Genomic DNA, 15,080 nt, shown 5'->3' on the forward strand with positions numbered 1-15,080 from the left:
ACTGTGCTTTTCCCGTCGCTCTCTGATGACACTGCTCTAAGACATTGCACCTAGAAAATACAAATCCTTAACATCTCACAAATTCTGTGTGCCAGGAATGGGGCACAGCTTAGCTGGGTGCCTCTGCCTCAAGGTCTCTGTGAAGCAGGGGCTGCGGCTATATTGCGGCTCGACTTGTGGAGGGTTTGCTCCCAAGTTCACTCACATGCATGTTGACGGGGTTTGTTTGGACTGAAAGTCTGAGTTCCTGCCTGTCTGTTGGCCGATCATTCCCTCCGTTCTCTCCTATGGAACATCTTCATAGGACAACCGAAAGCATGCACACTTGCTCCCCCAGTTCCAGAGATATAAGATGCAGAGGGAGAGAGACAGATGGAAACAGAAGGAGGGAAAGAGGGAGGGGACTAAAGCCAATGAGTAAGAAGGAAGGGCCAGGCTTTTTGTTCTTAACCCTGGGTTGCAGGCCATCCCATCACCTTGGCTGCATTCTATTCAGAAGCCAGTTCCTGAGCACTGTGTGTTCCACAAGGACATGCACAGCAGAAGACAGTGAGCACCAGGAGCCATAGTGGAGGCTGCCCACTACATAGGCCGAAACGAGGCATTTGGGTCTGATTCTAAGTCAAACAGGAGACCTTGCAAGGTTTCATGCCAGTGAATGGAAGTATCTGAATTTCCCCTAATTTCCACCTCTTAAAGGTGCAGACCTGGGAATGAGGCCCAGAGGGGCAGTGACTTTCTCAAGGTCACAGAGCTGGAACCCAGTCCTGTTTTGAGGGGTACTCCACACTACATCCCACCCCTTCTTGTCATTCTTTCATCTCTAAGTGTGTGCATCAGACACATGGAAACCAGACCACAGGTGTTGTCGCTATTGTCTGTTCTACACTTGAGGATGTCCCGAGGGAGATATTTCTGGCCTCGTCCCCATCGTGCAGGTTGGGTGATTGAGGAGGCCCTGGGAGGCCCATTGGCATTTCCAGGACACAGAGCTTGTAGGAAAAAAGAGGTCGGAACTCAGCTGCATGTCCTCAAGCTGGAACCCTGGTTCCGTCTCAAGGTCCTGTGTTGGGATCTGTGCTGGCTATTTGTCTACAGTTCTGGAGGTGACATGGGCAAGGAGGGTGAGCAGTCAAGATCCCAGAGAGGTTTTCGGTGGGTGTGATTGAAGAAGGCGCCCAGGTAAGGGAAACTTGAGGAAGTGACCTCACTTCCTTGGAGACAGACCCCAACAGAACTTAGCACACTGGTCTCCAGGCGCCCACATTCTAGACATAGCATCCCATCGAGCCCACTTGAGTGGTGACACTGAAGACAAGAGGATGTTCTCCTGCTGTCTCCCGAGTTGTGGAGGCTCTGGCTTCAGGAAAGCCAAGAAAAAGAGCCTTTTCAGTCACTATAGACACTGGCTTCGCCCTCACCTGCACCGCCTCTGTCCAATTGGTAGGAGGAGCACTCAGGTAACACAGGGAAAGCCAACAGGGTTAGGCCACAACTGGATGCCACCCGCACAACAATTTGAGCCTCCTTGTGTGTCGGAGGGGAGTGAGAGAGGGACGGCGGTGCTGAGCGGGGACCCACCCTGGGCAGGAGCCATTTGCTCGGTGTTGGAAGCCTGGCAGTGTGTCGTGTTCCCAGCCTAGGTAGTGGCTAGCAGGATGGGAGAGTGGGTGCTGGGAACCAAGCTCCTCTACCCATAGGTTAGTCCCGAGCCCTCCAGGTGTCATCTCATTCCCTCCCTGGCTAGAGGTCTATGCAGATGCTGCTCGGTACCTCACCTGTGCTGGGGTTTCCTCCTGTGGCCAAGTCGAGGCAGGCCCCTCAGACCTCCCGGCCCGGCTCTCGGGCACTGTCTTTGCAGAGCTGCACGCAGGAGGGGGTGGAAGAGCTGACGGATGGCTTCGGGTACTCCATCTCCCTGGACAGGGACCAGCTGCACCGCGCCACCATCAATAACCAGGGCTGCTCTGAGGTGAGAGTGGGCACGGAGGGGTCTTCCCACCCAGGCCCCTGAGATGACCAGGGCAGGCCCAGAATCCAACCTCAAACTGCCGTTCTCCTGGGACCCTAACAGGGCTGTCCCCCATGAGTGTCCCACAGTCCCATTCCCAAAGGAATCTGGACTTCCGCTCCTCCCCACCAGCTGCATAGGAGGGTAGGAGGGCACTCTTTGCATTTTCCTAGGAAGATTAGAGAAAACGTTGATGTCGTTGTCACTTCCCAATAGGCCCTGAGTATCTTTGAATTTTGCCTTTTTTGGAAAATGAAACCTCGATAACAAGGGTCTCCAAACTCCCTTTAATGTAAAAGAAATAACCATCAGCGTGTTTGGAAGTCAAAGGGATTCTCAGAACGTGTCACTGCCCTGTACACTGTTTCCAGACCTGGGAGGGGTGAGGTGGCCACATAACATTTCCCTCCGGGTCAGGGTCCGATGAAGCCTCAGGCAGTTAGAGGGGATGTCCCTCAGCCCTCACTTTGGGCGGTTCTCAGTTCTGAGCCACAGGACCTAGAGAAGCCACTTGGCATGCCAAAGCCTCTGTTCTCCTCTCTAGAGAGGGGTGTCTGTTGAGGATTCACTGGGCTGGCGCTCTGCACAGAGGGAGCTCTGTTGTCCCTCAGCGAGCAAATGGCCTCGAGGGAGATCAATGTGGAGTCCTTCGCAGGACCAAAGTCAGATTGTACTTTGAGAGCCCAGAACCTTGCTGAGTTGGGACCCCTGTCTCTCCTGTCGCAGATGTCTGGGAGGGGCTAGGAGTTCCTGGGTCAGCTGCAGACCCCGCTAACGCTCGTGGTTCGCAGTGGTGACCCTGACTCTGTGTCCCTCCTCGTCCCACCCAGAGTGAAGATGAGTCCACTCTGTCTGTCACTGAGGCCTGCAGGATGCGGGCCCTCCAGGCAGGCATGATGCAGAGGCTCTCAGAGACTGTGCTGCCAGCCTTCCCCAGCAGAGTCCTCTGCAGTGTCATCACCTCCCTCTGCAGCTACTCAGGCTCCAGCACAGCCCACCAGGTGCTGGACCAGCTGTTTCCCAGGTGACTGCCCACCTCCTCCTCAGCACAGTGGTGACTCTGCCCACTGCCAGCTGTGTGTCTTGCCTTGGGAATGTCACCACATCTCTCTGAGCCTGAGTTGGCTCCTCTGAAACGTGGGGTGGGAGAGGATGAACTTGCTAGGCTTCTCCCAGGGATGAATGGGATCAGCCCTCCAGGTGCTGCCCTGGTGCCCGGCTCTGCAGAGAGGGTGGTGGGCCATGCTGTGGTTGCTGGTGGTGATTATTTCTCTGTCCCCCACGGAAAGTAGTCTTCCTCTCCCTTCACTGGCTTGTGGCTTTTTGAGTTTGGAAAAGCACCTGGAGAGCACCCTGTCAAGGAGTTTGAGATGCCATCCAGCTGGTCCTGGTGCTTGTCCTTGGTGTAGCCAATTAGGGATCTCTAGGGCCACAGAGGGGCCACAGGCCCACTCAGACACCCGGGGTGGTTCTGGTTGGAGGTCATTCAACAATGTCTATGAAGGACCTACTCTGAGCAGGACTTCTGGACACACTAAGTGTCACTCAGTGACTGAAGCAGACAGCCTCCCTGGCCCTCCCCTCTAATCTGAGAGTCAGGCAGTCACACTTGACATCATTCACAGGTCCCATCTACCCTCCATCCCGGGCGATGCCCTCATCCCCTTTGGGACACATGGAGGCAGCTTGGCCCATTGCGTGCGGGATGCTGGAGGACAGGACCACCTCCCAAAGTGAGTGGTCTTTGGGTCGAGAAGGACGGCCTCCTGTCTCTAGCAAACAGGGTGCGGGGAGAGGATGGAGGCTGTGGCCGGGTCAGGCCTGGGAGAACCCTGCATCTCACCCATCTTGTGATTCCCATGGGAGGGCTGAGTTCTGGTGGCTTCCACTCCGGCAGGACTGGACTCAAAGAGAGCTGTGCATGGGTCCCAGGCCCCTTGAGAATTGGAAGGGAGGCTGGGCTGCGTTGTCCCCTAGAGACCCACTCCCAGCAGAGTCCCAGCCCCTCCTGCCTCCCTTTCTCCACATCCACACCTTGTGAGCACCACCGCCAGGTCCATAGTAGGAGGTGTGTGAGCAAGCTGCTCCCAAATCTGCTGGAGTCTTCATTCCAGTGGCCCACATTCATGCAGGGCTTGGGTGGGCTGTGTCCAGACCCTTGGGGAGGAGAGTATCGGTGGGAACAAGAGACTCTCACAGACTCTGTGTTCAGCCTGCTGGATGAGCAGACCTGCCACAGCCAGGACAGCCAGCCAGGGCTCAGGGCTGGGATGGGGCCCTCCTCTGGAGGGGGAGGGTCTGGCACAGGGGCGCAGATGCTAACAAGAGTGCCTTGGGAGGGCGGTGTTTAAGGAAAGGCCAGGCCACTGACTCTCTGGCCCATCTGCCTCCACGCAGTGCTATCTATTTCCTGCTGGGAACCTGGCTGGGCCAAGGGCAGGATTGCAGGGAGCCCCTGCGGTTTCCCTCTTGGACCCTGCAGCTGGCCACTCTGAACGTCAGCTCTGGTGGCTCCCACGCGGAGGGCCATGCCTACCTTCCGCCAGGCCACCTGGAGCATCTCAAGGCCATTGAGGCCGAACGGAGAGGTGAGGGGACTGGAGTCTGGGAAGACTGTCTGTGTTGAGGTTCATGGGCTAGCGTTCCCTTAGAGGCAGTGGAGCCCTTCCTATCTTTGGAAAGGCACAGAAACTGTCAGGTGTGTGGGTGGAACTTTCTCTTTATCCTGCTCCAGAGCCAGTTCCAAAGCTCCTGCCACTTCCAGAGCCAGAGCCAGTGCCATCCCCCGGGCTGGAGCCAGCTGCACCTCCAGTCTCACCACGTGTGGTAGAGCTGGAGCCAGCAGCCCCTGAGTCGGCCACTCCAGGACCAGAGCAAGGGCCATCATTAAAGGCAGCTTCGGAGCCCAGCTGCCCCTGGGCCGTGACCACCGAGGACCAGCTGCGGGAGGAGAAGCCGAACATCTTGGACTTCCCTCCCCAGCTGGTGGCAGAGCAGCTGACGAGGATGGCTGCGGTGAGCAGAGGAGCTCACTTGGCGGGTGGCCCCTGCCTTCCCGGTGCCATGAGCCGCCCCACACCTGCCATTCCCTGCTAGGGATTCCGATGATCTGGGTCCAAATCCCTGCTCCCTCCCTTATCAACACTGTGACCTGGGCAGCTTTCTTTCTCCCCAAGCCTTCGCTGTCCCCTAGCGAACAGGGGACGGTAGAGACGGACACTCAGCACCTGCTGTACAGGGTGGCTGTGCCGATGAATGAGGTGGGAGAGAGTGGAAGGTGGGCAGAGTCTGGCCCTTTGGTGGGGGATGGGCACTCACTGAAGTGCTGCCAGGTCCTTGGGTGGATCCCCCATCTGCGCAGGTGGCCCGGACAGCCTCAGCACTTATCAGGAAGGTGATGTGTATTGACTCCAGTGGAGACAGTCAAACAAAGCTGGGGGTTGTCCCTGCCTCGGGGGGAATGTGCATGGGAATGGGGAGTGGGACATGAGGGGCACTGGGATGGGTGGATGATGGCCCTTCTGGTGGGCATGTGTGGGCTGCCTTCTGGAGCTTGGAGGAAGTGAGACGGGGCTGGGAGCAAATGTCCCCTCCCTTCCCCACAGTCCTGAGTCCGGGGTCATCCTGGACTGGGTGCATTCAGTGGACACAGACAAAACCCAGGGACTCCCACAAGCCTCAGGCCACATGCTCTGCTTCCTGAGCTCCAGTTCTGATCTCACCCTGCCTGGGCCTATGGGGGACTGTGGACGCCGAGCTGGGCTGCGGCAGGACCGGGTGACACTCCGAATCTTCTGCCGGAGCTGTTCAAGACGTTGGTGCCCGCCCACTGCCTCGGCTCCATCTGGTCCGAGCGCGACAACAGGGAACGAGAGTACCTGGCACCCACCGTCCGTGACACTGTGATGCACGACAACGCCGTGGCCAATTGCATCCTCGTCACCTGCCTTGGGGACGCGAGCATGACAGCGCAGGACAGGGCCAGGGTGGTTGAGCTGTGGATCAGGGTGGCTGAGGTAAGCCTTGGCACGCCCCATCTGGATGCGTGAGAATTGCCTCTTGTTTCTCAGCTCTCAGGATTGAAGTCTGGGGTCTTAGTCCCTGGACTGTCCCTTGACTCTCATGCCAGGGCCACGTTGACCTTGACTTGAGGTCCCAGTGGGGACAAGCTCACTTCCTCCCTTGTGCTGAGCTACAAATCCTTGTGCCTGGCAGTGTTACTCGTCGGGTGGCAGGTGTGCCCTCCCTGGCTTCCCTGGGCATGTGTCTCCTCCAGGACGGGGGAAGTCCATGAGGGGACAGAAACCAGAGGCAGCAGAGCTTCAGCTCCCCCTCACGGCTCCATCTCTTCGCTTCCCCAGGAGTGTCGAGGCCTCGGGAACTTCTGTTCCCTCCACACAATCCTTTCTGCCCTGCAGAGCCCTGCCATTGCCCGTCTCCAAGACACCTGGGGACAAGTTTCCAGGTGGGTAGTGGGTGGTCTGCTCTCCAGCCAAGCACCATGAGGGTGAGGTGGCCCAGGCAGCCTGATTTGGGCCGGCATGTCCCCCAAAGTCAGCTGAGACCACCTGGGAGACAGCGAACGCCGGGCACAGGGACTGACCTGGGTGCTGGGTCTCTGAGTCTCTCAGCGCCCTTAGGCCAGCAGTTCCGTCCCAGGGATTCATTTCCTTCCGGACCAGATCCTGGCTTGAGCCCAGGTGGAGATTCTCAGGTGTTTCCTTTGCAGCAACAGAAGCCTCTATGCAGCTGAAACCAACACTGTTCCAAAGAGATCTGTTTGGGACATCTGGGAATGGAGGCCCCAAGGGACAAGAGGAGAGGCCCCTCCGCAGTCCCATGGGGACCTTAGAGCTCAGAACACCCCAGCGAAATCCCTCATCCAGGCCCCAGGCAGTTTGGATCTGCTGGGTTCTCAAACAAATGGGACTTGCCTTCAAGCATCCCACAGTTTTTCTTTCTTTCTTTCTTTCTTTCTTTCCCCACCCCGCAGGGAGAGTTCTCGAACCTGGAAGAAGTGGGTCAGGAGAGAGAAACGCGTGAGCAGGGAGCTGCTGGTGCAGGTAACCTGGAGGCTGGAGATCTGGAAGGAGGCCAGAAGGAGGGGGGAGGGGAGCATCCCGAGGGGATCCTAGGAGGTGAGGCTATGGCAAGGCTCGGCCCAGGCTGGGGGTCAGAGAGCCCCGTGAGGGTGGGGCAGGCCGGGGCCACTCGGCCAGGTCCCTCAAGACACCCTGCCCTCCCCCTCCCTGTCTGTTCAGCTGGGGTCTGGACGCACCCCTGGAGTCCAGAGGTCGGGGCCTTGGTCAGATTTGGAGCCAGGGCTGGGGTGAAGGCAGCGGGGACAGGGCCTGTAGCTGGCACGGGGAGCAGCCTCTCCCAGTGGGTCCTTGAGCCAGTCGCTGCCCCTCTGGGGGCCTCCGTCTCCTCCTCTGGGAAGTGGAGGGAAATGATCAGCGGTGCAGGCCTCCCAGCGGGGTGCTACCATCCAAGGGAGGACAGGAACGGGAGGAGATTTGTGCCGGCTCCTCCTCGAGAGGTGAGGGCAGAGCAGTGATGACACGCAGATGACTCTGAGTCCTCAGGAGACTCCTGGAAGCAGGTGACGTTCTCCTCACACTTTTCAGCTGAGGAAAGAGGGCCAGGGAGGCCTGGGCAGGCCCAAGGTCACACAGGACTGAGTGACCTGGAGCTGGGACTGGTCTAGAATCAGAGCACCCTGGAAGGTGGGAGCAGCAGAGGCAGCAGGGGACCGGAGCCGATGGCCAGGGTCTGAGATCAGGGGCCTTGGGGGACATGCGGAGGGGAGTATGGGCGCACTGACCCTGTCCTCGGCCCCGACAGGAGGCGACCTCCGTGTTAAAGACTGCAGAGAGGGCCCGCCAGGGAGCCCAGGAGAGGCAGCGGCAGCAGGTGAGGGTGACTGTGGGGGAGGGGCCCAGGAGTCAGAGGAGAGGGGGCTCCCCCTCCCAGCTGGAGACCTCCCTCAGGAGAGGGGCCTTCCTCCTCAGGCGAATCTGCTGTGGCTGCCAAGCATGACGGGCCTGCAGTGGCAGTGAGCAGGAGGAGGCCTGGAAGGGCTGGCAGCAGGGCAGATTTGGGGTGGGGAAGGGCAGGGGCCACTGCCCCTGGGAGGGGCCAACAGCCAGCCCTGGGACTTGACTGATGGAGTTTGGTGTTCCTGGAGGGGAGCGGGGGAGGGAATTGTGTGTGTTGGGGTGTCCCGAGGATCCTAGGCTGCTCTGTGTGGGAGCGTGGGGTGGGCAGGAGGCTGGGCTGAGGGGTTTCAGGGGAAGGTTCATGGGGGCACCTGAGAGCGGGAGCTCATCACCATGCCCATCCCGATGGCGGCACAGGGTGTCATCCCCTCCCTGGTGACGATCTTCCGTTCCCTGGAGCTGCTGGACGCTACGATGGAGGATTATGTGGAGGTGAGTGAGCCTGGAGGTGGGTCCGGGGGCTCAGGCTCCTGAGGGTGGGGAGGAGAGAGTCCTGTCCTGAGCCCTGAGCTCTCTGCATTTGGCAAAGGTCCTCTCAGCAGGGCCTCCAGGCTCGTGTGGGAGTTGGGGTGTCAGGCCCATCTCCCCAGTGGGTGACGCAGGCTCTGCATAAGCCACCGTCCAGGTTCCCTGGGCTGCTGAGGCTCAGAGCTGCCTGACTGTGTGGCCGCAGGAGGTGGTGTCTGAGCTGGACTCAGCCTCTCCCTCTGGCCCTGCCAGTGAGGGAAGAGAAGTCGGGCCCCTCCCAGTCAGGAAGCACATCAGAGGCTGAGCTGTCCCTTCCTGCCTGAGGCCTGAGTCTCCCCACGTGTCATCAGAGAGGGTTGGGTCACAAGGTCTGTTGCCTCAGTTGCTCTGCGCCCCCTGCTCTGGAGCCCAGAGACTGGCCCAGGTCCAAGTCCGGGCTCTGGATGGGCCTGCCCACTGGCAGTAGTGCAACATTGCAAGAGGTGTGGACGGGGGCTAGTGCTGGCCCAAGGGGGCTGTTTCTGATGGACTGCGGCTGTCTGCTTTCCAGGGCAATGTGCTCAACTGTCGGAAATGGAATGAGGTAAGCGGCTGCGGCCTCCCGGTGGGGAGGGTGGGGGTTGGAAATCAGAGACCCCCCCGCAGTGGGCAGGACCCCCTCTGGCCCAATCCCCAGGGTGGAACATTTATTTGCACAGTTCGATATACAGAGCTAGGGATCCTATGGCATTGGCGGGTGGGGGAAGGGCTGGCATCAAAGACTCCTTCCTGGAGGAGGAGCTATTTTGGGCCAAGTGTGAGAGCAGGCAAGCCCTGACTGGAATCGCAGGGAGGGAGGGTTCCCAAGTGGGCAAAGGCCCCAGACTGGCCCCTTGCACCCTTCCTCACCCCCTCCACGAGCCCTGCAGGGTCCCCCACTCAGGCCCTGTGGGCATCCTGTGCTTGCTCTGTCCTAGCAATTCAAACTGATGGACGAGATCGAGCTGCTCCAGGAGGCTGCAAATCTGTACACCGTGCAGCCCGACGAGCACTTTGGGGCCTGGTTCCAGGCCGTGGAGCCCCTGAGCAAGGAGGAGAGGTGAGTCGGGTCAGGAGTTGGGGGAGGGCAGGGCAGCCTCTCTCTGCTGACCAGCTCCAGAGCCCATGGCCGTTGCTCCATGGTCAGCCCCTGATCTGATTGCATGGCGACCCCTGGGGCCCTTCGACCCCAGCTGCTGGCAGGCTCCAGGATGCACATGTGATGTGTGGCTCCTGAGAGCTCCCAGCTCCGCTCTGTCCTGTAGCTACAGCCTGTCCTGCCAGCTGGAGCCCCGATACCACTGGGTCAGAAAGATTCGACTCTTCTTCAGAGGCAAGAAGAACCGCTCAGGCCAGAGTGAGTGTCCAGACCGGCAGTGGCTGAAACCATGGGCTCAGGAAACATTCAGGCTGAGCGTGGGCCTGGGGAGGCAGACAGCTGGCCCTGGGTTCCAGCTCCACTGCTGAGCAGTCCCGTCCTGGGCGATTGCACTCACGTTTCTGGGACTGGTTTCCTCCTCTGTGAAGTGGGTGACGCTAAATATCAGCCCCTGTGTCAGGGACAGATGGGGTGCTCTTGGCTGACTGAGCACTGAGCACAGGGCTGGAGCACAGAGTGCAGTGGGGGCCGGGATGGGGTGTGCACTGTGGTTCCAGGGCAGGCCGCTCAGGAAATGCCTCTCTTTCTCCAGACACCAGACCCCCAACCAAGGGCCCAGTGGTGGTGGTCGATGACCCTCCTGAGACCAGCTGAGCTACAGCGGGGACACAGCGTTGACACTCAGGGTGCACAGGGCCACCTCCCCTGATTCTGATGAGGAGAACTTTGTGATCCGTTTCTTGGGGTTCCCTGTTGGCCACGAGGGAAGGCACCAACCCCTCTTCCCCCTCCCCCCTTTTGCCCAGCACCTATTTCCCTATTTGGCGGGGCCATATTTTGTTGTCAATGGTAAATGCTCCGTTTGAGTATTATATTAAATTGTTGCTTCTTTCTAATCCTGGGAGTGGAGGTGTGAGTCTTTCGCTCGCAGCACTCATGGAAACCAGATCCAGAAACTCACATTCCTCCTCGAATTTAGAAATCTCCCAGAGTGAGCGGCTCAGTTTATGTGGAGAAGGGAGAAGTGCCAGTCCCCTCCCTGGCTACTGAAGGACGTGCCCAAGTGCCCCTCCCGCCGAGGACAGGATCATTGCAGTGTGGTTCACCCTGTCCAGGAGCAGAGATGGCCCCTCCGACCTCTTGGGACTAAGCGGTTGGAGGTGTTTTCTCAGGCAGAGCCACAACCACTAAGCTGAGTGTGTCTGTCAAACTAGCACGTGCCTGTCCCTAGCACACGTCCTGCCCAGGACAGTGGCTGCCTTTCGACACTCTGCCAGAAGAGGGAACATTTTCCCGGTTTCTCTTGCACACAGATTAGGACCTTGTTTTCTGATTCAGTCTCCGCAATGGCTTCAGCTCTAAGTGGGGAAAATACCGTCAAAAGCTCAAAACGTGCACATAGAGAGGACGAGGCCAGAGGAAGGTCCTGTGGACATGGACCATGGGCAGGCAGGACTCTTCCTTCTCGGGCCCACTAGGGGCTCCCTGTTCACCTCTGACCTAGACTGGATCCCCCTGGGCTTCTGGTCCCTGACTCCGAATACCATTTCCTGCTTGTTGCCTATCCAAGGGGAAAGCTGTGGGATGCAGCTTTTAGGGCCTCAGCCAGGTCTCCCTCCATAAACCTAGTGCTCCCAACAATCTGTTCCAGAAAATATCACCAGAGACAACACTTTCCAACTCATCTTATGAGCCCAGCAGTACCCTAAAAGCAAAACTAGAGTTTAAAAGTAGGGAAAACTTGAGAACAGCAAGTCTCAGAAATGAGCAGTTACTGTCTTCTACAAATATTAGAAAACTGAAGCCAACAATGTAAAACAATCATACACCAGGACAAAGAGGAAATTTATTCAGGTATGCAAGGTTGTATCAGCATTCCAAAATCAAATCAATGTGATCCACCCTATCACAGGCTAAAGGAGAAATTTATACATATCTGTCAGTTGATATGGGGGGGCAAGTCATCAAATAGTACATATTAGATATGTCAGGTTCTTTTTCTATCAATTGCACCTCATTAAAGCTCTTACAAAAATGAACATAGATATAGAATTTACACTTTCACAAACTTTTAGAAAATGGAACAGAGACCTAAATGTAATGCAAAACAATACAACTTCTAAAAAGATTATGCAACAAACTCTAAGTGGACTCGAATCTGGAATTATGTTATTAAGATACAAACTGAAAATGTAATCTATGAAAAAAAACTGATGTTAGACTTTATTTATTATTTTGGTAAGGAAGGTTGACCCTGAGCTAACATCTGTGCCGATTTTCCTCTATTTGGCCTGTGGGATGCTGTCACGGCATGGCTTGACAAGCTGTGTGTAGGTCTACACCCAGGATCCGAACCTGTGAACCCCAGGCTGCCGAAGTGGAGTGCGTGAACTTCACCACTGTGCCAGCGGGCTGGCCCCAAGCTAGACTTTATTAAATTAAAAACTCCTGCTTTGTGGAAGGCAAAATCGATGAGTCAAAGGACAAATTACAGACTGGCAGACGATATTCGCAAAACAGATATATGATAAAGAAAATATGTCCAAGATATATGTAAAGAATTCTTAAAAGTCAACCACAACAGGGGGCTGGCCCCGTGGCTGAGTGGTTACGTCCGCGCGCTCTGCTGCAGGCATCCCAGTGTTTCGTTGGTTCGAATCCTGGGTGCAGACATGGCACTGCTCATCAAGCCACGCTGAGGCAGTGTCCCACGTGCCACAACTAGAAGAACCCACAATGAGAAATATGCAACTATGTGCTGGGGGGCTTTGGGGACAAAAAGGAAAAAATAAAATCTTCAAAAAAAAAAGTCAACCACAACAAAAAAATAAACAACCTTATTGAAAAATGGGCAAAAGACCTGAATATATCCCTCACCAAAGAAGACATACAGATGGCAAACGAGCCTGAGGACAGACAACCACCGCCACAGGTCATTCGGGAATTTCAAATAAAACCTCAATGAGACACTTCTACACACCTATTAGAACTGATAAATGCAGGAAACTGACAATACCAACTGCACGTGAGGATGTGGGGCAAAGCAAACTCTCATTCATTGCGATCTGGAAAGCAAAATGGTACAGCCATATCAGAAGACAGTTTGGCAGTTTCTTACAAAGATGAGCATAGTCTTACCACACAATCCAGCAACTGCATTCTTAGGTATTTACCCAAGTAATTTGGAAATAGGTTTACAAAACACCTGTGGGCTAATATAGATAGTAGCTTTATTTATACTTTCTAAGCACTGGAAATGACCAAGATGTTCTTCAATAGGTGAGTGGAGAAAGAACCGGGGTACAGCTATAAAATGGATTATTATTATTTAGTGATAAAAGGAAACAAAGCATTAAGTCACAAAAAGACATGAATGAATTTTAACGCTTATTTCTAAGTGAAAGAAGCGATCTGAAGAGGCTATTGTAGAACACCAATTTTATGTCATTCTAGAAATGGCAAATGTATAGAGACAATAAAATGTCAGTAGTAGCACGGTCTTCATGGAAGAGGAAGGAGAGTCGAATGGATAAAGCACAAGGGATTTTTTAGTGCAGTGAAACTCTTCTGCATAATACTGTAAATATGGACAAAACCTTAGATAGTTATCAAAACTCTGAATTTTACAGCACAGAGAGTGAAACAATGTGTGCAAGCAAAAAGCCACGTATGTGTCCAAGAAAATTCCCGAAGTGAATGAAAACTGTGGAAAAAATCTAACTGTATTACAAATGTATGAAACAGTCTGAATGAAGGGAGTGGGTGAAAAGGTGCAGAAATATGTAATTTGGGAAGTGAGTCGAGTCTGTAAAACTGAAGATGAAAGAAACTGTGCAGACGCACTGTATTGTAGCTGATAAAGTTGTGACCCGGGGGGTATTGTTAACAATGCTGATACTTCTATCCATGTGGACTGAAAATGAGCAGATAAGTAAATGGACAGTGAACAGTGGGCACAAGGTTATTATTTGGAGTAGGAGTTTACAGATAAGCAAGGAGAAGAGGCTAGAATGATCCACGTGGTGATAGAGTTGGAGACATCAGTGTGAACTTACTTTAGCTGAACATAGACACAGAAGGCTGTGTATAGATATATTTATAGGTGTTTGAATACACACAGGCTACTACACACAGATATATTTCCCTGCTATGTCCGCTGAAAGAACCTAATGCCCTGACAGCTGCAAACACACCTGGTACCCAGGTCTTAATTCTAATACCACAGTCCAACAAAAGGAAACAGGGTTCCTTGTAGAAATAACCAATTCTAGGATTCGGGAAGGAAATGTAAGAAAATGAGACTAAAGTGTCATTCAACATAAGAAAGTCATGAAATGCTACTCAAAAAAAGCCAAGAATGCTGGGGGGACGCCAAAGGGACACATCGACTAACTGAAGGAGCTTTCAATCGCCAAAGCTGGAACAACCTGAGCAACAAAATAAATAAAGTTGTTGGATTATAATCCGGAGAATGTATGAATATCAATACTGTACCAATGTAAATAACTGAATAATAAGGAAATGAAAAGACACAAATCTCCTGTGCGGGAGAATACCAATGATTCACTCGGACATTCTGCTCTAAAGGAGGTCGAGGCTAACTCTCCACTTCTTAGGCACGGGCTGCACAGACAAAAGTCCCTACAAAGGGCACGGTGTGGACAGAGGGGACAGAGTGACTGCGCAGGGGAGACATCTGACAAATGCTGCCTCAGCCAGGTGACCAACATTAACATCAATGGGGGGAAGTCACAGGGAGAGCATGGACCCTTGAAATGATGAGATGAAAATTGCAATTTACCTCTCTGATCTTCTTGCCCCAAATCCATAATCCCAATCTAATCATGAGAATAAAACAGACAAATTCTGTTGGAGAACATTTTACGAAACACCTGACCATTACTCCCTAAAACTACCAAGTTCTTCAAGAACAAGGAAAGCCCGAGAACCTGTCACAGCCAGGGGAGGCTAGGCAGAAAGGACTAAATGTAGTGTAGGATAGCAGACAGGATGTGTTCATAAGAGCAGAAACTGCGAGCGGAGCTGAGGGAAACTCTCTGTACTATCACAGGAAGTTTTTGTAACTGTACAACTGTTCAAAAAATAAAGTGAATTAAAAATCAGAGTACTAGCGAAATGCAAAATACCTGGAAACCATGAGTTCTGAACATGTCTCCAGGCTCCATTATGTGCCCTGCACAAGCACTGTCACTACAGTCACATTCTTCATGAAATAGGATAATGAAACCAAATTCATAGTTTCTGGGAGATTTAAATAATGAATATAACATTTCTGGCATTGTTTCTAGTAAAAATTCACTACTTAATGGAAAAATTAATCGGAATTTTGGGATACATTATTTTTCACCCCTCAGAGACCCGCTCCTCTCCTTCCACTCCCAGGGTTCCCGTGCTGTTTCCGTCCCTCAGTCTCTCTCACACTTTGAAAGCAGCAACAGTCTGTTCCTCACATTGACCTGGGTGA

At 54.2% G+C, this 15,080-nt stretch overlaps 2 protein-coding genes across 2 annotated transcripts; both read left to right on the plus strand.

Moving 5' to 3' along the window:
- Positions 1–1,254: 1,254 nt before the first annotated feature.
- Positions 1,255–4,694, plus strand: LOC138924628 (ral guanine nucleotide dissociation stimulator-like). The gene is made up of 5 exons (XM_070269718.1): positions 1,255–1,460; positions 1,862–1,972; positions 2,842–3,035; positions 3,637–3,744; positions 4,409–4,694. The coding sequence occupies exons 1-5, from the start codon at positions 1,323–1,325 to the stop codon at positions 4,635–4,637; spliced, it is 780 nt and encodes a 259-aa protein (XP_070125819.1). The 5' UTR covers positions 1,255–1,322; the 3' UTR covers positions 4,638–4,694.
- A 1,076-nt stretch (positions 4,695–5,770) lies between these two features.
- Positions 5,771–10,491, plus strand: LOC138924629 (ral guanine nucleotide dissociation stimulator-like). Its single transcript, XM_070269719.1, has 9 exons — positions 5,771–6,027; positions 6,373–6,476; positions 7,005–7,074; positions 7,856–7,924; positions 8,368–8,442; positions 9,029–9,061; positions 9,435–9,556; positions 9,762–9,853; positions 10,188–10,491. Exons 1-9 carry the CDS (start codon positions 5,917–5,919, stop codon positions 10,247–10,249), a joined length of 738 nt encoding a protein of 245 aa, XP_070125820.1. The 5' UTR covers positions 5,771–5,916; the 3' UTR covers positions 10,250–10,491.
- Positions 10,492–15,080: the final 4,589 nt, after the last annotated feature.

Source organism: Equus caballus, chromosome 6, assembly GCF_041296265.1.
Source record: "Equus caballus isolate H_3958 breed thoroughbred chromosome 6, TB-T2T, whole genome shotgun sequence".
NCBI lineage: Eukaryota > Metazoa > Chordata > Mammalia > Perissodactyla > Equidae > Equus > Equus caballus.

What these genes read in the sequence shown, in the direction of transcription:
- LOC138924629 (XM_070269719.1), top strand. Translation starts at nt 5,917, where the DNA reads ATGCACGACAACGCCGTGGCCAATTGCATCCTCGTCACCTGCCTTGGG. An exon ending in GCAGGGAGCTGCTGGTGCAG is followed by an intron (nt 7,075 to 7,855) that starts GTAACCTGGAGG and finishes CGGCCCCGACAG; the next exon opens with GAGGCGACCTCCGTGTTAAA. An exon ending in CCCCTGAGCAAGGAGGAGAG is followed by an intron (nt 9,557 to 9,761) that starts GTGAGTCGGGTC and finishes TCTGTCCTGTAG; the next exon opens with CTACAGCCTGTCCTGCCAGC.
- LOC138924628 (XM_070269718.1), top strand. Translation starts at nt 1,323, where the DNA reads ATGTTCTCCTGCTGTCTCCCGAGTTGTGGAGGCTCTGGCTTCAGGAAA. An exon ending in ATAACCAGGGCTGCTCTGAG is followed by an intron (nt 1,973 to 2,841) that starts GTGAGAGTGGGC and finishes CGTCCCACCCAG; the next exon opens with AGTGAAGATGAGTCCACTCT. An exon ending in CTGGACCAGCTGTTTCCCAG is followed by an intron (nt 3,036 to 3,636) that starts GTGACTGCCCAC and finishes CATCATTCACAG; the next exon opens with GTCCCATCTACCCTCCATCC.